This window comes from Doryrhamphus excisus, linkage group LG2, assembly GCF_037039965.1.
Source record: "Doryrhamphus excisus strain RoL-2023G ecotype Guam linkage group LG2, RoL_Dexc_Guam_v1.1, whole genome shotgun sequence".
Classification (NCBI taxonomy): domain Eukaryota; kingdom Metazoa; phylum Chordata; class Actinopteri; order Syngnathiformes; family Syngnathidae; genus Doryrhamphus; species Doryrhamphus excisus.
In genome coordinates this window covers 6,233,658-6,255,504 of record NC_136358.1, presented here as the reverse complement: position 1 = coordinate 6,255,504, position 21,847 = coordinate 6,233,658, and the positions used below count along the sequence as shown (strand labels likewise).

General features: G+C 43.1%; 1 protein-coding gene and 1 long non-coding RNA gene across 4 annotated transcripts; one reads left to right on the top strand and one right to left on the bottom strand.

Moving 5' to 3' along the window:
- Nucleotides 1–1,109: 1,109 nt before the first annotated feature.
- On the bottom strand, nucleotides 1,110–18,882 carry LOC144901773 (uncharacterized). Its single transcript, XR_013629859.1, has 3 exons — nucleotides 18,638–18,882; nucleotides 18,135–18,290; nucleotides 1,110–1,844 (listed from the first exon to the last, which is right to left on the bottom strand). It is a non-coding gene; the product is annotated as an uncharacterized LOC144901773 (long non-coding RNA).
- Nucleotides 9,165–16,313, top strand: gpr185b (G protein-coupled receptor 185 b). Of its 3 annotated transcripts, none has more exons than XM_058067039.2 (2): nucleotides 9,165–9,348; nucleotides 10,404–16,313. In XM_058067039.2, exon 2 carries the CDS (start codon nucleotides 10,406–10,408, stop codon nucleotides 11,465–11,467), a length of 1,062 nt encoding a protein of 353 aa, XP_057923022.2. In that variant the 5' UTR covers nucleotides 9,165–9,348; nucleotides 10,404–10,405; the 3' UTR covers nucleotides 11,468–16,313. The 3 variants fall into 3 exon arrangements, with proteins under 3 accessions (XP_057923022.2, XP_057923020.2, XP_057923021.2); XM_058067037.2 differs by lacking the exon at nucleotides 9,165–9,348 and adding an exon at nucleotides 9,641–9,986; XM_058067038.2 differs by lacking the exon at nucleotides 9,165–9,348 and adding an exon at nucleotides 9,641–10,169.
- Nucleotides 18,883–21,847: the final 2,965 nt, after the last annotated feature.

The window sequence follows — 21,847 nt, the reverse complement described above, 5'->3', positions numbered from 1 at the left end:
GTGACTTTATTAGCAAACTACTGCTGAGTGGTGATATGATGCTTATTTGGATATATTGCTTCAATTAGGCCTGTACAAGTTGCTTCACGGCATATTTTATTACATAAGTGCTGATTATCTCAGATTGAAAATGTGTGACAACACACGCTGCGTTGCCTGTGCTGTTATTTTTCCTATTAAACCCCAAAGTTTGACCCCCATAAGTCAAAATGACTTGACATTTCTCACACAACTCAATGCGCTCTCCAAAAAAAACACATTGTAGCTTTAGGGGTTTTAGTCAAATGACTGCAAAATTTGGTACACATTCTAAGGGGACTGACAAGCACCCGTTTGTAAATGATAAATTGATTGGTTGGTCCTAATTTGTTTTCCACAGTACTGTATAACTACACTACAGGGGCAAAAATTGTAGACTATAATGCTTACAAGAGGCCAAAAAGGAAGAAAATCAGTTCTAGTGAAGGGACACTTCCACACAAAACTCCACCAATCATGCCTTTAGGTTGGTTGTACGTGCAAAATGGTCCAAAATGACTTGGCAATATGAAGGATTAAGGCCTACTGTCACTCCGGCCTAACTAATAGCATAAGCATTACCGTGTAAACTGACATAATAATAATACCTCAGGGACGATGCAGGAAACAAAGATGGGTGGAAGGCAGGAATTGAGATGGGGCGAGAAAGGGAGAGGACCCCGACACCAATGTGTGACCTATTCAAGCTATAAATACCGCTGTGGGATTCACGGATGGGGAACATTTGAGTCATCTACCGTCTAATGCAGCAAGTGCCACGCAGGCTTTGACGATGGCCGCTTTGATCCTTGAGTATGTTGCTGCGGCGCCGGCCCGCAATGGGAAACACGGCATGGTGCAATTTAGGAGTCAATAACACAAGAAAACACACATGCAAGCAGGCGGGTGGGATGGCAGGGAGGAAAAACAAAGAGGTCACTGTGTGTTTGTGTCACCTTCACATTGGTTTCCATGACAACATGAAACTCAAGCATCTAACAGGTGGAAGCCCTCGGCAAGCGCGGCAACACAAGAGCCTCTGATGAAGCCTTCATGTTTGGAAGCCATTTTAATACTGGAGGAGTTCCAGAACAATCCCAACAATGATATCTTATGTCTGATTAGGCCATGGCAGGTTTTTTTAACATTAAATAATCAGAATACTGTTTCAGTTACAAAGCGTAGAAACAAGAAACAACACCAAATGGTGAAAACACTATTTCAGTATCGGCATCCTGCCTACATACAAGCCAGTACCATGCGTCATGCACCTGCACCACTTGTTGGGAGCCTCGCAATATAGACCGGCCTCCATGGCAACAACTGCTCATTATTCTGACTGATCCAATCACGTGACATGTGGCCTTCTCTGTGAAAATGTAAAGGAGGCGCCACGTGCTACATCAGGGACAGTGAAAATTACCACTTGGCTCACCTTTAACAGTGACTGTCTGTCAAGTCTACCGTTCTTTTTAGTCCATGCACGAGAGCGCTGCCTCTAAATCTGCCATCAGTTAGAATTAACGATCATGTGACACCTTCCTCGCTCACTTGCTTGCTCTTTCTCTCTCGCTGCTTTGAATGAAGCCGATGAAGACTGAGGACGAAGTGATGGGTGAAGTTTTGAGGACACATGCCTTGAAGTGAAGGACTTTCATGAATCTGTGAGCTGCTTGCAGAGGGCTCCATCCTGGGCTAAATTATTTCTCAGTGAGGATATCATTTAAATCTGAGGTGTCATAGAGGTCCACTGATCCAGTGTGGGGGCCACTCATACATTGTGAATTAACAAGGCAAAACATCCACATCTTGGCTGTGTGTCACACCTGTAAGCAAATTAGTGTAACATCTCATAACATACTGTAACATACATCACATTTATAATGAACTTAACAAATTAACAAAAGCAGGTCAAAAATGGTCCACGGGACGCACTTTGAACACTCCTAATGTAGCTAAAGTATCAAACTTGGCGACTAGCTCACTATAGGAGGCATACTGCTGCATAAGCACACGGCACAGTGTCATCATGATCCGGGGTGCTTTTTTCTTCAATGGAACAATGGAGCTTCAGGTTGTGCAGGGGCGTCAAATGGTACATGGCTATGTGGAGATGTTGCAGGAGGCATCATTCATGACTGAAACCATCATATGCGGGATGATGGGTGGCTTTACTAAGAGGGCAACACTGTTGTTCACAATGCCCACATGACAACTGACTTTTTCCAGAGGAATAGCATCACTATTTTGGACCATCCCCTATATTCCCCTGATCAAAACCCAATTGAGAACATTTGGGGATGGATGGCAAGGGATGTTTACAAAAAGTAAAGTAAAAGTCAGTTCCAGACAGTGGATCTTCACCACCTGGAGCAACATTACCAATGGCGAGAATGGCGCAGCTACTCATTACATAGTCCCTTAAAAAAAAAGATCAGGAGTGTAATATCACTTTCTGGAACATCTTAAAAGGTCATTTTTAGACTTCTGTCAGAATGGTGCAGCCTTTCCGCTGTATCAACCGCTAAAGATCAATGACTGTTTGTCAATTGCGGCAGCAGTGTGTTTACTTGTCTGCCAATTTGATTAACGGTGAGCCGAGAGATCAATTAAATGAAAGGAAATAGCGGCGGTCGATATCGGACGGCGGCTAGGGGTGAAAAGTCAAACAGCAAGCAGCGCGGGCCAATAATACAACTAATGGCTCCAAAGGGGAGCTAATTGGATCCTCAAGAGAGGATTCCCAAATGCCACTAATTGTCTGCTTCATTCGTCTCACAGGGGACCATTTCCGTGCTAGATTTAACTTCATTTAAGAGGTAAATGTATAAGTAAGTAAACTATTTACACTACTTAGTTTTTCATCTTACTAAGACATTTTGGACAATTTTATACTTCTGTTTCTCGCAAGCCAGTCCCGGGTGTACCCCGCCTCTCGCCTGAAGTCAGGTGGGATAGACTCCAGCATACCCCTGCAACTCTAATGAGGATAAGCAGTACAGAAAATGAATGGATGGATGCTTCTAGCAAGGTCTGTAAAGGCTTGGAAGAGCATGTGAAGTAGAAGAACCTGAAAAATCCCCACAGTTGTGTATCTTGTAGATTTGTGTGTTCATTCGTTTGAGGCTGCTAGTGAGTAAGGGATGTGATATGCAAGGGTCACCAACCTGTCAAATGCGATCGACCAGTTGATCTTTGGGACTTGCCCAGTTGATGACCGTTACATACATTTATAGTGCCTTTAGTGCAGGAACTGTTCAGGGAGGATTTCATGGGTCGCGGCCCAGACCAGGGATCAAAAAGGTTGGTGACCAGTGATGTAGTAAGTGTGGATAAAAGAGATTAAATTAGACTGACAGGCCGATGTCACCGTGAGCTCCTATGGGTAAAGCATCCCCACTGTCCACACACACACACACACACACGCTTGTCAGACAGCATTAGTGTTAACACAGGCAACTTGAAAGCCACACAGGGGCAACAGTTCAAGAGAGCACATTCATCTTATTCATAGAAAGAGCAGCTTTGATGATGATCCACTAGGACATGTGCGTGTGTCACTGCTGAGTTAAGGGTTTCTTTTTTTCCAACAAACATTAAATCAAAGCTAGAATGGAAAAAGATACAAATGAAGGTGGCATTTGGGAATCATGTCTTGAGGATTGTTGTACCCAGGTTGTGTCTTATTCGGAGTTGTTGCTATTTCTATTCTGCAAGGTGGCAGCTGTGATTAATTCACATTAATTAAATTACATGTCTTTACTACACACATACAGTAAATGTACCTGCTAGTGAGTGAGCGTTCCATGGGTTTTTTATTAGATTTTTTGATTCTTTGGAGCATTCCTATTGATTCCTTTTATGCAATGTGTCGGTTATCAGTAAGAACTTGTGAGAAGCAATCACATTACAGTCGTTCTATGACTTGGCAGGTTCCACGCATGCGTGTGCATGCAATTGTGTCCACTTCCAATCGTACTAAAGAAGGAGAGGCGTATCAAACTGGAGATTAGACCAGACTACTTACACTAGCCTAACATGCCAGAATTTAGGTGTGAAGTAGGCCTATGCACAGTACGATTGACGATTGAAGATTCAGTGAGATTCAGTACAACACTACAATATCTTTCAATTGACTTGCTGGTAAATCTAGCTCTAGCAAGCATTGCCAGAAAATTAATGCTGGCTTTTCCTCTGTGGAACAACGGCAGTGACAAGCACCTTCCAGCTCACATATGCCAACCTTATATCTTTGGTTTCTGCTCTGTATTTGATCTGAAAAATCTGAGATTTTTTGGTTTAAAGAATGAATAAACGATTGGAAACATACAAACCACACATTTATAATACACTTCAGTTGCCAAATATTAATTTAATGTTATTATTAATTTATTTTTCATTATCATCATCTCCCCTGACTGCATGTCACTGCTAGGCTTCAGAACTAAGGACTCTCGTTCAAACCCTTTGGTACTATATCCCAACACTTTTGTATTACAAACATTTGTGTGCTGAAGACTTCCTGTTTGTTTGGTTTCCTGTGCAGGCGCTTTTGCAGACATTGCAATGTCCTTTTTGTTTTGGCCCGTCTGTCTCATGTTTATTTTTTCCTTTCAGCTGTTTAGTACAGTTTACATTAAGGAGCCTGACTTTGTCAACATAAGAATGCACACACACATACACAAAACTTGTCTTAACAGGAAATTAATGCAGTTGTGGTCGCGGGGCTGTGAGTGTGCTGAAATGGACTGGGCTTGGGTTTAAGGCCAACATTCAGCACACTCAAAATACAAGTTTCCTAGCTAGACAACACGAGGCAGGTGTGAGGACCAGAGTGGATGGGCCATCTGGTGACAGACCTACCCAGAGAAGAGCCGCTATGACTGGGTCGCATCTAGCCATTGACAGCCCTGGACCTGCATCCAGTGAGGTGACTGCTGAAAAGGGACAAAGTGGAGTAGAGGGGCGGGAAGGACAGATCCAAGCACTGACCCAGAGGTTGTGTTGTACTTTACAGTCACAGATGATCATAGCCTTTGCCTTTCTTTGACAGTACAATAATATACATTTCCATCTGGAGAATAGTCTGCCTTTGGTCTGTCAATTTGTCCGCAGCAGCTCCCTTTTGACCTTTCAGAGAGACCTTTAATCAAAGGTGAGCTATGGCTCCCCGGGGTCGCTGCTAATGAGCCGATCGCTCGGTCACAGACAATGCTGCTGAGAAAGTTAACTGGGCCTGGCAAAACCGCCTTTCTTAAATCCTAAATCTTCTAAGCGTTCATCCCAGCAACAAACGGAGTGGAAGTTTGTCGCACCGTGTAAATGATGCAGGGAGAGGGATGAGTCACCACTGAGAGCATCAGGAAAATGAATGCAGTGATGCAGCACTTTGCCATGGAAAAATGGTTGCACCTGTGAGTGCTGTGACAGGTGCAACAACAAGGGCACTCCTATTAAGACGATGAGATATCATCCACGCCATGCCAATCCACACTAGATGCTACACCTGCATTCCGTCTGGGAAATGCACTTAGGTATTACTTTCAGACTATGAAGAACCATGCAGGTTGACATGTCAAAATCAGTAGAGAGGAAGTAGTAATTATTAAATATTAAAGGCTAAATTATGCTACTGAGGAGTCACAATGTTGGCCCTTCAGCGGTAGCCAACCATGTCATGTGCACTTCCCCGCCAAAACGTGAGGGGTCATGTGTAAAATGGACATGCCATGGGTGACTACCTGCAGTATAACGGTACTCTAATGTCATGTCTCAATAAGTGCTTCTCAAATAATGAGGCGAGCTCATGAACTGTCAGGGCGAGCATGAGAGGCATGGAGGACTTTTAATGAATTAATTAATGCAGACCTGCCAACATGTATGAATTTGTTGAACACATCATGCAATTTGACTCTTAAATACGCTTGTATGCTTCACTGCTCTTAATGTTGTTGCATTTCACTGGCTTCAGTTTAGAGTTTAGTCTGTAAAGTTCAGATAAATAAATAGACATCCGTTTCTCAATAGTATTCTAAATTATGGGGGAAGCAATTGTACCCGAGAGGGGGCATGACAGAAGATAATTAAGAACTACTGCAAAAACGGAACATTACTGACACTATGACTAATAATATGCCATAGTCAACCATGAAACAGGGATATTTATTAATTAACATTTTATATGAAAATTTCAAGGGACGACTGTATTGCATAATTCTTCACTGAGATGCTCTTTTGTTTGAGAACTTTTTGGCACTTGCATGGGAGGCAAAACCGGAAATGATGTACTAAAAAAAGAACACCAAATCACAGCTCTGCAGTCCATGTCGACGTTGTCGTAAGATTAGAATTTCAAGCTCCGCCGCAGGGTTTGGAAGGGGAGGAGCCAGCCAGCTTCGCTTACAACGGCACTGTGACGCAGAAATGTAATTCAGCCTTAACACTTTTGCCTTTCAGAGAGATATTTGCAAGGAGGCCCACCGGTTAAACGAGGAAATGGATGTAATAGTAAACTGCAGAGACTGTGCGTGAAATGTTAATCATCCACAATGCAAGATTTTCCCCTGCCTTTGAGCAACATGGGAGATTTGTATCAATTTTTGCAGAGAAGACATTCAAAGTCATTCTGGAGGACACGGATGATGTCTTGTGATGATGGAAATTCAGCTGTGATGTAATACAGTTTGACTTTGGTGTGCCTTGTCATAAAAGACAGCCAAGTGTGTGTGTATACGTGTGTGAGAGAGCGAGGGCGGTTGGTATGCAGAATGCAGAAGACCACAAGACTGCATGGTAAGTGAGTCAGGCCAGCTTTAAAGCAAAACAGTGGCGCTGATGTAACAGCTCTCGATTACCCATGACGCTTTGCTGGAAAAGATGAATGGAGTCGTGAATGAAAACACACACACACGCGCGGACACACACATAGTGCATCTGTATGCTAATTATGTGGGATGATTCACTCTGAAGCTGTGTAAAAATAGGGAGAAGGGCCTGAGTATATCATACACACAAATGCTTTGGTTAGCAATAATACTGGTTAGCGATAATACCACGAATAATGGATGGATTTATATGCAGTGAAATTACAGTGGTGTGAAAAAGTGTTTACCCCGTTCCTGATCTCTTGTTTTACATGGTTGACACACTTAAATGTTTCAGATAAAACAAATTTAAATAATAATCAGTAAACATTTGCCAACTCAAGTCGGTTACGACGACAGAGGATGCAGAGGATGACGAGCATGCAGATGAGCTTACCTGCTGATGGTTTCTGATAGTGAGGCCGATGGGATGTACTGGGAAAATCTCTGGAATTCCTTTGGAGATAGCTTATCATAGAGAAATGAACATTAAATTCAAGGGCAATACCTCTGGCAGACATTCCTACAATCAGCATGCTGATTGCACGCTCCCTCAACAATTGTGACTGCAATCTGTGACATTGTGCTGTGATAAAACTGCACATTTTACTGTGGCCATCCGAGGGCACACCTTAATAGTCATGCTGTCTAATTAGCACCTTGATAAGCCACGCCTGTGAGGTGCATGGATATTCTCAGGATATTGACAGAATAGAACTGCAAAACCTATTTATTTAAATGAGTCTTAATAGATTGTACGTAAAGTTTGAAATGTTTTAACTCTGCATGCAAGACCTAAACATGATACTTTAACTGATTTTTTTTCAAAAAAATTGAATACTTAAAAATGATAATGGCAGTTGTAGCTGGTACTACTACAAATTTATGTTGTGTAATTATGTAAATGCACATGTAAAATACATTGTAGATTGCAGGAGGTGTCGATTATGTTGATGCTAAAAGAGCTACAGTTCCCATGATGCTTAGAGTGTGCTACCAGGAAGTATTGAAATAGATGCTTCAATCATGTATTGATAGAAGTCTTAGAAAGTGATCGGGTTTGATCAAATAGAATTAGAGTAGTAGAAGTAGTATAACAAAATGTAGAATTAGTAGAATTAGTTCATCTTCTGTTTGGACATTAACACAGTGGCAGCTGTTGAACAAAAAAAGTCACATGTTGCGAGCAAGATATGCTGAGAACACAGAGCGCAGGTATATGATTGCAAGGTTTATAGTGTGCGGAAGGCACTTCATGTGTATCACGTGTATTATCATTCACAGCAGTTCAGTCTGATTGGCTTCTGGCTGCCCTGTTCATTGAAATCGTCATTTCAACTTTTAACATACAAGCTGGCAACATGACTTGCAAGTAGTCAGAGTCAATCTGACACATTTTGGTGGTTTAAATCCAGACTACTACCTACCTACCACAGTGCCAAACAAACACAAGTCAATAAATATGTGACACAACTTAAAGGGATAGCTCCGATTTTTTGACATTAAGTTGTATGACATCCCAATCACCAGCGTAGTACATCAATGGTGATTTAGTCTCCACCCTCCATTGGGCCCGTGAGCCCAGTTCTGGTCGGATTTCCATGATGAGGAAGGTAGCTATACATAGTTGCTGGGGCCATTTGACCCAAATTTTGTTAACTCAAAGCGTTTGCCACCCTTGGCCGAGAATGCCTGTTACACTGGAGTATTAAAATAATCTGAGATTTTACAATATAAATGTAAATTCATGAAACAATAAAGTTGTACATTTACCAGAAAAATCTTGTAACTTTATGTCACAGGCATTGCCTGAGACAGCTATGAATAGATTTTTGTGCCCTTCATATTCCGTCATCCCCAACTACTCTAATGATATTACTGACAGAACATGGCACCACATAAAGCCAGCATGCCTATGTGTGGCATTGCATAACCACGCTCTCGCACCTATGAAGTCCGACTGTCTGTGGACACAACTGCTGGTGACCTTTAGGAAATGTCATCCAGCCTGGTGATGCAATGTTTGGTTGCGGGAGGGAGACAGAGCTCAATGTCTAGGGTCCATATCACCCCCCCCCCCCATCCACGCTGCCATCGTGCGTCACTGAGCGTGAGATGGCCACCATTAAATATCCATCCATCCTACATGACTCCCAAGCAACGTTAAGAACACCCCCTCAACCACCACCTCGCGTGATTCACGATGATGACGGCTGCTCAGGGGGAACGGGGTGACTTTCTGTGACGTCACGCGCGTGGAGAAAGAGGACGGAGGGGGTTAGAGATTGCGCGAGGGTGTGCATGCGGCGGGAGGAAGGCAGCCTAATAACCATGACAACGGAGCAGCGAGGCGCGCGCGGCTGACTGCGTGGATAAAGAAGAAAAAAAAAGAGGAGGAAGGAGGAAGAAGAAGAGGAGAAAGGACATCGCCGCTTTCCTGCAGGGGACGAAAGAAGCCACCCAGCTGGTAAATATCTTTTTCCCATCTCTCCTCTTCAGTGTGGCGTGGTCCCCCATCCCACTCCCACTCCTCCCTCCTCTTCCTCTCACGCAACGCTGCAGCTATATCAGTCACTTCTTCCACTGTTATTATTTTTATTATTGTTGTTGTTTCAATCAGTCCACATCTTGGCTGGAGTCTGGAAGCTCAATCTTTTTTCTTTTTTTTTTTACCGCAGTGATGTGCTGGGGGTGTGTGGCATGGGAAGGATGTGTGGGGGGAGCGTGGTGGTGGTGGTGGCGGTGGTGGTGACCTTCTGGAACAGACGGGGGCGGGGAGGGGGGGTGTTTGCTGGTAGGTGTCTTTTTGTGAATGGAGCTCTATTGTGTCATTTTTGGATCGTTGAGCTAAAATTAGCTGCATAAAAAAAATTCCCAGACTGTATCATCATCACAAGCAGATGAGATGATGATGATGACGAGGAGGAGGAAGGCATTCTAGAAGATGCACACGCGCAACGGTGAATAGGGGAGCAGATCGAGCAGCGCGCCATGCCCCAGGACGTCATGCACCATTTTTAGAGAGGCTCTAAAAATAGAATGTGTTGAAAAGGGTTTGGACTGGGAGCAGCGTGAGCATTTGGCTCGGAATGTGGCACCTTTTAGGTAGGGACATGTCGGATTGAAGATCACAGCCTCCGTTGGCATGTTTGGTGTTTATTTCGGTCTCATTTGAATTAGCGTGCTAGAATGCTGCCGTGCAGGCTAAGATGGAAGAAAGGATCAGTGTGTTAAGTATAAGGGAGAATGCGCCACTCTCGTTCTGTGATGCTCACTTTTCATGAATGGGTGAGTGAATGAATGAATGAAAGGAGTGTGCTGGATCGATGAAGTGTCTTTGGGCTAAGACCCTCCCTTTCTGTATCCTGCTGCCGCCTCCCTCCTCACTTTTGACTCCCTCGTCCCATTTTGTGTTTTGTCATTGCTCTCCATGCTGATTATCACATGTGCTCTCATTCCAACTTCCAGTCCGTGTCTCCTCAACTTTCAACTCCTTTATCTCTTCCCACTTTCCTTCCCCAGCCATGATCCTCTCGCTGGCCGCGACAGCAGCCGTGAGCAGCGGTGGCAGCCTCAACTCCTCGTCCCCCCTGGACCTTGTCAGCTCATCCACCTCCTGGGGTCTTTCTGAGGAGCTGTCCAACGCGTCCTCCGAGCCGGCAGTGCGGATGACCCCAGACCTCCTGCCGGCAACCACCACTGTGGCTGTCCAGGAAGTGAGCCCATGGGACATTGCACTGTGCGTAACAGGAACGCTCATTTCGTGCGAGAACGCACTGGTCATCGCAGTGCTCTTCTACACTCCCACGCTGCGGGCGCCCATGTTCATCCTGATCGGCTCACTGGCAGTGGCGGACCTCCTGGCTGGTCTCGGCCTCATCTTGAACTTTGTCTTCACCTACTTGGTAGACGGCTCGCTGGAGCTGGTGACTCTTCTGTCAGTGGGACTGCTCATCTCGGCGTTCTCGGCATCCGTTCTCAACATCCTGGCCATCACAGTGGACCGCTACCTGTCGCTGTACAACGCGCTGACCTACCACACGGAGCGGACGGTCACCTTCACCTATGTGATGGTCATCTTCATCTGGCTCTCATGTGTCACGCTGGGCCTGCTGCCGGTGCTCGGTTGGAACTGCCTGCGGGACGAGTCCATGTGCAGCATCTGCCGGCCGGTCACCAAAAACAACGCTGTGGCCCTTGCTGTCACCTTCCTGCTGGTTTTTGCCCTCATGATGCAGCTGTACCTGCAGATCTGTAAGATCGCCTTTCGCCATGCACAGCAGATCGCCGTGCAGCACCAGTTCGTGGCCATCTCCACCACCAAGGGCGTCTCCACGCTGTCGGCCATCCTGTGTGCCTTCGGGGTGTGCTGGCTCCCGTTTGCCATGTACTCCATTGTGGCCGACTCCAGCTACCCCGCCATATACACCTACGCCACCGTGCTGCCGGCCACCTGCTGCTCCGTCATCAACCCCATCATCTATGCGTTCCGAAACCCGGACATCCAGAAGTCGCTGTGGATGGCGTGTTGCGGTTGCGTTCCATCCAATCTTTCGCTCAGACCACGCGCCTCCAGTGACGTGTAGCACAGACCGTCCGCATTCTTCGAGGCTTTTGGCAGAGCAGGGGGGCGAGGAGTGTGGCAGCTCCTCTCGTCAGGAAGAGGTCAGCAGTAAGACGACGAGGACAACCTCCAGCGTTGACCCCACTGCAAATACCTGATGAAGCATCGGGACCTCCTTGAGGCCTACCTCTCAGGAGTAGCATCTTTGTGAAGGTTTGGAGGGAAGTGTCCTGACCTTGCTGGGAAAGCACTGCATGCTTATGCAATTAGAAGGTCACGGAATGCTGGTTTGCTTTGGAATTCAAGTGGAGCTAACTTCTACCAAGGAATGACCTTGGGTATCTTTTATGAGCTAATTTGTTTTCTCCTGATGGGGAAAACAAGAACAACGGTGTCCTTTAATCTGATGCAGATGAGCTAATGAGTTAGGGGGCGGGAATAATCAAATGGGAGGCTAGATTAGATTCAGGATTGACATCTTATTTTCAAGCACATTAGGACTTTACCAGAAAAAAACAACAACAGCACAATCAGCATTTTCCCAAAGGCAGGAAGATGGAAAGCATCCGTCCTAAACTCATAGGCAAGCCCCCCTCCCTTCCTTAAAAAGACACCCAGCGAGGGTGCACGTTGGGTGTTATAAAACAGTGTGAGGGAAGCGTGTTTGGCTGCGCCGTGACTGCGAAAGCAGCATTCAGCACCAAAGACAGCACCACTGCAGCGAGCCGCTATGGAGGGAATGCTTCTCTGCTGCGGGGGCGGGGACTGCTCATGGGGTGGAGGGGGGGTCTAGGGAGAGCTGGAAAGTAGGCTAGGCTGTTCTCCTTTAGCACCTCCATGACGGCATGACGATACAGCCTTTAGGAAGAGGAAAGATTTCGCCATTGATTTCTTCCACCCATGATGAGGATCAAAGATGTTTCCACAGCGTGTTGATGCGGTGTCTCCCGATTACATGACGGGAACAGGCGAGGTTTTATGATGCACAAATACTTTTCATTTAAAGACAGCATTCCGACATTAGCTTGTGCTGGGATGAGTCCTTTCTCATGCAGCCATTCACAGCATAGGACAGGATATCAACATGATCATGTTTTAATGCATAAAAATACAAATTACCACCGAACAGTTAGTTTTTTTTGCAGAGAGAAGACACATATTAAGCATTATTGTTATTCACGATTGTTGTCTGTGAAGAAAGGAAGGAACTACAACTGGCAGCAAGGTCATCGTGCAGGTTAGAACCATCTCGAGCTAATAGTAATGATATGTAATAACAATAACGCAAGGACGTGATGACAATGGCTTTGGGAAAATGATTGGTGACTTACTTTACGAAGAACAATATAAATAACACAGGCTGTTTGACAGGGAATTATTTTAACGCTTTTTACCAAATAACAGTCAGAATCCTGGCACACATGTCATCCGACAGTTGTCAAGTAAGAGCCACTTTGTTGAATCTCTGCTGTCTTGTTTGTGACCTCACTAGAACAAAAATAATGCTTATTTGCAATAATATACGAAATCTAACACAAGCGTATTTGATACTCAGCAGGACAATCTTACTTTAGCAGTCAAAAATATAGGAAAAAAAATATTAGTTTAACATGCTGTCACTGTGACTCAAATCCTTAAGTGGGTTTGTGTCATTCTCTCTCTTTTGGCTCATTGCAAAACCATCAGAAGACATTTGTGCATTAGTCACACGGTGAAATAGACTAGTGTTATTTTTTTATATTAAACTTGTTTCTATTCAATCCAGAGAAGCCAACAGGGGGAGAATCACGATGAGTACCAGTGATCAGATGTTAAGCTTAGCCATCTGCAGTCGGACATGTTCGATGGGACGCACAATGGAAAATATGATTAAATTATACGTACCAGGGCTCCAGACTAACTTTTTTTACTCAGAGCACAGTAGCCCCTAACACTGAAATCGACCTGGAAAGTAAACATTCATATTTCCTCTCATGTTCACTGTATTACTGATAAATACTATTCACTCCAATACCAGAGTTGATGTTGGTTGGCAAACTACCTCATTTGTGTGTTACTGCCAACTACTTGGCTAACTGTTAACTGTTCAGTGATGCATATTTTTTTGTTAAAAGTAACACAATTAAAAGAATAAAATAACGATTTCTCAAAGAAATCTGTCCTGTTACAGTATAACCTGAGTATCAGGTGTATGACAGCGCAAGTGTAGCCAACTTCCGTTAAAGCTACTTAGACAAAAACAAATTAGACATGAGCTATTTGTCTTTTATGTGACTGCCAACATTTCAATTGTACTTTATTTACAAAGCACATCTCCACTCAAACAGTGTGATCATCGTCTTGATGCTGTTTTGTGGTGATTAAATACAGGCATAATGTTTGAATTGAAGACTTATTAGAATACTAAGAATTGAAGCAAATATTCTTGGGCGAGCTGCTTAAAATCAGAACAGAGAGACCAAGGTTGTTCAGTGACACTTTGAAAAAGTACTCCATGAAAGTGACAGCCACTTGTAGATTCCCCGTGAGACAAAAACGAGGTCTGAACGAACCACAAAGTCACATTTAGAGTCCATGGACCAAAAGCTAGAGAAAATAACGCTAGCTAGCCAGCTGCCGCCAGCAAGACAGAAGAATGTGAGAGACAGGCAAAATGTGTAAACAAAAATGATATAAAAGTCGATTGAATGTGATTGAAACATGAGCGATCGCACACGTCGGCATTGATAAGCTTAGACTGTGACAAGTAGTTGTCAATTGACGCCAAATTTTACGGACTATTTTTCATTCTCATGGTAATAAGGGAATGATGTACAATAATGCACACATGTGCGAGTAGAGGAAAAAATTTATTGTCTCAAAATACAACCATTTAGTTGCAGTCTGGAGCCCTGTGTACAAAGTATGTTTGTGTCCATTCCTTTAATGACCAAGCTAACTCGCCTTCCCAACAACTGGGAGGGCCTAAACTAAACAAAATGGATACATATAAACTTCCCTTAAACAGGAAGCTAATTAGCAGGCTAACTGTTTTAATTGAAATATGTACAAAGATGGTTAACAGTGAGCTACAATGGAACAGCAAGCTAATGTTCAATGAACTACACTTACACAGGAAGCACAGTCAAGCACTAGCTTTTCTAATTGAAATCACCTATGCTTGAGGCTAGCTTGCTAAGTGCTCGCTAAATGCTCTCAGTGAACTACACTTACACAGGAAGCTAACTAGCCTTCTTACTGTTGTCAATGAAGTAAAAACTCACACAGGACTAATTTGCTGCCTTATTATGTCCACTGTTTAGGTTAGCTTGGTGGCTGAAGGGAGTGTGACAAAGAACACAACAAATTTGGCGACATCTGAGAAACACAATTTAATCAAATTTAACGCCGGACGTCCCATCTGGCATGACTGATTGTTTGTTTTTTTTTGTTTTTTTTTTAAATTCCGATTAATAATTCTCATCTGTGAATATGACACAAAGCATTCCTGTGGTAGGAGTGGAGCGACCACTCACTGTGTGTGTGTGTGTGTGTGTGTGTGTGTGAGATCACAGCCAATTGTAATGAACCATACTGCAGCCAACTCTCACTGTAAACACACACATTGAGAAGGGGTGGTAGATGCTATACAGGATAATTTGTTGTTTTTTTAAATATAAATAAGTGAGTGTGTTATTTTTCTTATGCAAAGCTGTACAGAAATGTCTATTTTTGTAACGTTTCATCAGGGCATGAGTCATTCATGTATCTATTTCTCTTCTTCACTGTTCTTCCTCTTGTTTTTATGTTTCTTTCTTTTGGGAAAAATTATGCTGAGAAAGTGCCATATTTTCCAACTCTCTAGTGTCTTACTTTGATTTGCTTATGTAGGCCGCTGTGAACAGACAGAAGCAATGGAGCACAGAGCAGACGAGCGCTTGACCTTGCTGGTATTGATCGCTCGGCTGGGCAAAGGAGCCAAAATAGACGGTGATCAATTCTCAGCTAGACATGTGATAGCTGTTTTTTTTTTGGTGGGGGGGGTGTAAACATACACAAAACGTCAGCAGTCTTGTGCGTCACGGCGTCAGATTCCGGCCATCTCTGTCTGAGAGAGAACAAGAAGGAGGGAGAGGGTCGTTTCAAAGACGTCCACTTTCATCCTCCATCATTCCGTACATCTCATTCCAACCTTCTCTTGGCCTGGAAGGCAAGTCGGTCAGGCTAAAAATAGTTAGCCTGAAAGCAGACCAAAAGGAGGGCATTTTGCTTCACATTTCTTCCTCATTGACTCCCTGTTTTGTCCTTTTATGGGTCTCCCACTTTTGTTTCGAGCATTTACACGTGGGTTTCCAAATAGAGAGTCAGGGGGCACCGGCAGGGACGTTTGAGATGTATCAATCAAGAAAAAACCATGACAGAGCTAATATGTGGACCAAGTATGGCCTTCATTGAGAAATGTTGTTTTATACATCCATCTCGTTATGTCTGCGAGTGTGTGTGTGTGTGTGTGTGTGTGTGTGTGTGTGTACTGACTGATTTCCTGTTGTGGTACAAAAAAAAGAAAATGCACTTTATGAGAGAGAGTTATGCTACACCTTGCACTTGTAAATGTCGAATGTAAAACCTTAAAGAGATTTATTTTTATTATTGTACATAACCAGGACAAAAGAACATTTGGAACAGAAAAAAAACACTAAAGGGAAATAAAATGCGTCAAGTCAGGACGGTGAGTGTGTCTTATTTGTGGAGTCACTCTTAGTTATGCACTTGTCCATCGTAATTGATGCCATATATCACATACATGTAACATGTAACATTAAGTGGGCCAAGAGGACACAAACATTAGCAACACATGCGTGAAATTATCAAACTATGTCCCATGTGTAACAAAGCCTGTTTTTGGTGTGGGCGTATGCATGGGGTGGGGTCCACCATCCCCTTCATGATGTCACAAAAAGCTGCAACTTCAAGTGCCTCTTCTCTCAAAAGTGAAGCAAATAAGTAAGGGAGATGATAGATTTTTTTCATGCTTGGTGCTCATCACAGGTTCATAGCACACATATGTATTACTTCATTAAGCAGTACGCCACAAGGTGCATGAGGTGTGTTATCAAATCGGTCAGCATAGGCGCAGGGGTCAAGCTTCAGGTGTGACACACACACACACAAGAGGAGCACCACCATGTGGCTACAGTCATCTTCAACTCCTTTACGTCAAGCACCACCTGTGTAGCTCGCCCTCCCTCCATCCCTCGCTCTCTCCCTCCTTTCCATCCCACAGTTGCCATCTGCTGCGGCAAATCACCTTACAAGAGAGCAAACCTTTTTATGTTCATAAATAATTAACACAGGGAGCATCTGGGGGTCGTCAACACACATTCGGTTATATGTACTCGGCAGTGACTTGTGGTCAGGGGGAAGCAGGGGTGCTCATAATGAAAAAAAAATATTATTTGTCCATTCAAATGTCTTGTAAATGTAGTTTCTGTACGAGTCAAATTATTTTTAACATTCTATTCAGTAAAAATTGTTTTCCTCTCGGCATAAGTTCAAGCTGAAGCTACTGTCATTGAGTAAGCGTTTCTGTTTGTCAACATGTCACTAATGCTTTCATTCATTCATTCATCCTCACAAGGGCTTTCTATCACAGCTTTCACACAGAGAGGCGGGGTACACCCTGGACTGGTCACCAGCCAATCACAGGGCACATATAGACAATCATTCACACTCACATTCATACCTATGGACAATTTGGAGTAGCCAATTAACCTAGCATGTTTTTGGAATGTGGGAGGAAACCGGAGTACCCGGGGAAAAACCACACATGCACGCGAAGAACATGCAAACTCCACACAGAGATGGCCGTTGGTGGAATTGAACATGGGTCTCCTAGCTGTGTGGCCTGCATGCTAACCACTCGTCCATTCCTGAATGCAGTGTTTCTCAAACAGTGGGGCGGGTGCTCCTGGGGGTGGCGTGGTGAACTGTCAGAGGGGACTTGGCAGACAGGCAGGACTTTCAATATTAGTACAGACCTGCCAGCATGTTTGAATTTGTCAGCATGCAATAAATACATATCATCAGTTTCTTAAAGGGGACCTATTATGCTTATTTGTATTGAGCTGTGGACTCCTGTAGAGAAGCTACACACAATAACCTGCACAGAAAGCTTTCTATAGCTTCCAGATTCTGCACCTTTCTCTGCATGCATCTGTTTCCATACCTGCTTCTGACTCAAACTGTTTGTTTAGTTTACTCCACCTCCCCAGCCCTCCTCTAGGTATGCCCAGTCCGCTATGATTGGTCACACTCCCAAGCGCTCCCGAGGACTTCCGGATACTTAGGTCTGCATTTACTGAGTGCAGGCAATCTGCAGCCCATGAAAGGAAGTCCAGATTGCATTGCTGTCAGTAAAACTGTAAAAAAAACTGTAAAACCAAGCATGCAGAGCCATTCAAAATGTCTTTCAGAGTTCACTTTCAAATGTGCAAACTTCTTTATCTGATGCTTCAGATAAAAAAAGTGGGAAAAGCATCCCTTCAACAGTTCTTTCTTTTTTTATCCTCTTATTGAGCAACATGTTTTAACAGTATGTACAAAAGATGAATGTAGCATATTTTCTTCCCATTAAACGCACACAGGAAAAAAAAAGATGTTTGTTTTTGTCAGGTTGTTTTTTTTTGAATGACGATTAAATGTTCACTGACCTGCGGCTTCACCAGGTGCTCTGCTGGGTCACCATCTGCCTAAAAATGACCACGTCTCTTCTTTTATAGTGGTAGGGATGATGGATGGGATAATATAGATGAAGCTGATGGTTGCATCATGATGTCATGACTTTAAGGGTGAAAGACATTCATTGCCTGAGGAGAGGTCAAGATAACACACCATGTGTATGTATGAGAGTTGTCAAAAATAATGTGTTAACTAATTTATGTAATTAATAGTTCCTTTTTAAAAGTTCTCCCATCACACATTAGTAATTGAGAACTTTTAAATTAGCTCAATTGAAAAGGGAATAACAGATGATGCTGAGATTATTCTGTTACCATGAGTCAGTGTGGTTCGTGAGTAGCACACTCTTCTGGTGAGTATATGTAATAGCAACTGAGAACATTGCAATGCCAATTGTTTACATTTACTCAAAGATAACCCACTTCATTTTACTAATAAATAGTAGCAATAGATTAACAATAAAACATAAACACACCTCTTTTATCCAGGCGAACGGAAGGTTAAGAAACATTTGCGTTTTACAGCTCCATCCAGTGGCATCGCGCCCTGGAAGCTGACTGGTTCCTGCCGGCTTGTGACTGCCTTTGGGCGGGGTGGACCTGTCCACAGCACCCGCTGTTGCTCAGTGAGCACACAAAATACAGGCTTTCACTTTTGAGTCCCCAAATACAAAAAAATGACCCAAGAAAAGGTCAAGATTTGTCGCAGGTCGCTTTTGAGGAAATAGGGGGGTTGGAATGTCGCCAGCTCTAGCGACAAAATCGACAATTTGGCAACACTGACTCTGGGAACTTCACTTCCTTTTTCTCGTGACAAGAACGTGAGATGCATTTAGGGACACTGCGAACATCAGGAACTCGGCCTGATAATGCCTGTGTGAACAGGAAGATAACGAAAAACATCAAATTGATATTCTCACATGGCAATTCATAATCCAGATGTAGTATTTGCTATATTTGAAGGAAACTTATAATATACTTTAAAATATCTGATGTCATTGGAACGCAACAACATATTGCTCATAATTACAGTTTAAAGTGTGATTCAGATATTCTGCTGCTGTTAAAGAGACTAGTGTTACACTAGTGTTACTTAACGATTACTGACCAGCCTTTATTTGGAGATTGCAACAATAGAATCCTAAAAGTAATCAAAAATTTAAGACCGTAGCCAAAAAAAAGACACCCCCAGAACCCTCCATTTTGATCAAGATTTTGTCTTTTAAAGGCTCTTAAACTTTTATTCAGCTGATGAACAGCCTGTTTCACTGTTTGGTCCAGTTTGTCTTTTTGCATGTTGATGCTCTACTTAAGATTCAACAGTGCAAAATGTAAATTCTTGCAAATTTTCAACTGACCTTAACAGGAGGGGTTGGTGGCAATCAGTACAATTACACGCTCTTCCACTAGATGGCAGAAGGCGCATAATTAACCTTTTTAATTCACCATTTATGCAACATTGGATTTCGTGTGTTTTAAGTGGCGCCCAAACCCTTTCTATGTATGTGGGCCTCGGTGAAAATACTTTGGACAACCCTGGAATAAGTCATGGTGCGTCCCTTAAGATTTTTCTAATGTAAAAAAAATGGTTGGGTACTGGCGCCACACAGACACTCTGAGTTACTTTTATGCAGCCCCTGTGATGTTTATGCAGATGTTTAACTCAATATAAAAAATGCAAACACATCAAGTTAACCATTTATTGTCTATAGTTACATGCATACTTGCTTACAGCAGTTTATTTTTTTAACTGTCTAACAATGTATATGAATGACCCCAAAAAGACATGTGTTTACTTTACAGGATCCCTTTTGCAAAATTTGTCTGTAGTCACGTCAAGATAACCAGAGCAAGGCGGTCACCATAGAAACACAGCGTCCAATAGTTCAGTGACAAAAACCTGACGAGGAGGGAACTGTCAGGTTCTTACAGCATTCACATCCGTTGACTATGCAAGCCCAGGAGCACTCAATCTTTCCCATTTGGCAATGCGCTAAATAGAATGTGACCCATTTCCACATCCTATTTAACTCAAACAGTATAGCAGCCAGAAATGCTTGTCTCACAACAGTCCATTAAAAGGGAATTCAGCTTAGAAACAGCCTTTTTCTGCATTCCTTTGCAGCAACAGTATGTATGTGTCATCATCTACAGTGTCATTTATTTACAACAAGACATTTACAGAAGAAAATTAACCTTGCTGGTGAGTCATTGAATTAATAAATATAAGCTCCTGATTTGAATGATATGTATTAGGGCTGCATGATTCTGGAAGAAAAAAAAACATTTTCTTTGTTTGGAATTGAGATCACAATTTTTGGGATGATTTTTTCCAGAAATACACTACTCACAAACAGTTCTGGCATTCTGGTAAAATTTCAGGATGAACCGAAAATGCACCATGCAAGAACCTTTGCTGAATAACACAATTCAGGTGACATTTTTAAAAACACGAACACGATGTGACATAGTAAGGCAGGGATGGGCAAATGTTTGCAGTCATGGGCCACATTGGGTTAATAAAATTTGTCAGTGGGGTCACCTATACTCTATACACTCTAGGTGGCGTTAAACAGCATAATGTAGTTGCTCACGCTGCACCAAAACAAAAAGTTAACAAGTTCATGCATCACATAAATCAACAACTGGCACATAACTTAAAAGTATTACTTCCAAACTTCCCGCAAGGCATGCTGGGTAGTCCAGCTGCAACAACAATATGAACTATGAACAATAAAACATCGAGTATCAAGAGTATGTTAACCGATGACCTGCTTAGCATATATTGCAATCTCGCAAAAATGCAACAAACATGGCAAAATGCTACCCAGCATACCTTGCGGCAGGAATGTATGAGTGTTGTTTTTTTTGCACGGGTATTGTGTGTAGATATGTTTGTATGCCCACATGGTGCAGAAGGTATGTTACCTTGTGCATCGTGTTTGTTGCATTTTTGTACAAGCTACAGATCCCATCTGACTATTTTAGCGATGCAAGCGTGCCACAATAGCGCTGCTAGTCATGTTGCCAGCTACACTTTCCATGTCAAAGGTTCAAAAATTAAATTTAGAAATGTCCGGTGGGCCGGATTTAGACACTGTGGCCCGCAATTTGCCCACCCCTGCCTTAAACTAAGCGTCCACATCCATCTGAGAATTACCCATTTCTAGCCCCACAAATTGGCAAAGTACTGTTGATCAATTGTTAGGCGTGGTCTTGGACTTGTGTCAAAATGTGAACAGCACCATGAAGTATGTATTTGTCCATTCACGAATCTTACACTTTTTGTGAGTAGCGTACAGTGGACCAACATTGGTGACTCTGCATTGTCCCAGATTTCACTCTCAAAAATTAGGGTGTTTTTGATATACCATAAACTGCTAATGAATTGCAGGGCAGCCTCATCAAGGTAACATATACACCCTTACTCACACACGACAAACCAACACAAGCTTTGTTGCTGTGGAAGTGTGTATGTGGGCTTCCCAGCATGCCTTGCGGGTTATAAATGCTAGCACTGTTTTGCATGTATTTGTGTGTATGGGTTTATTTCCATACCAACATAGTTCATGTGTTGTCTTCTACGTGGTACTTTTGTTGTTGTTGTTGTTCCATGAGTAAGGTAGGCATTTGGGTTGTTTGTGTTGTAATGATGGAAACATCAAAGTCAAGCCAATTGATAAGAG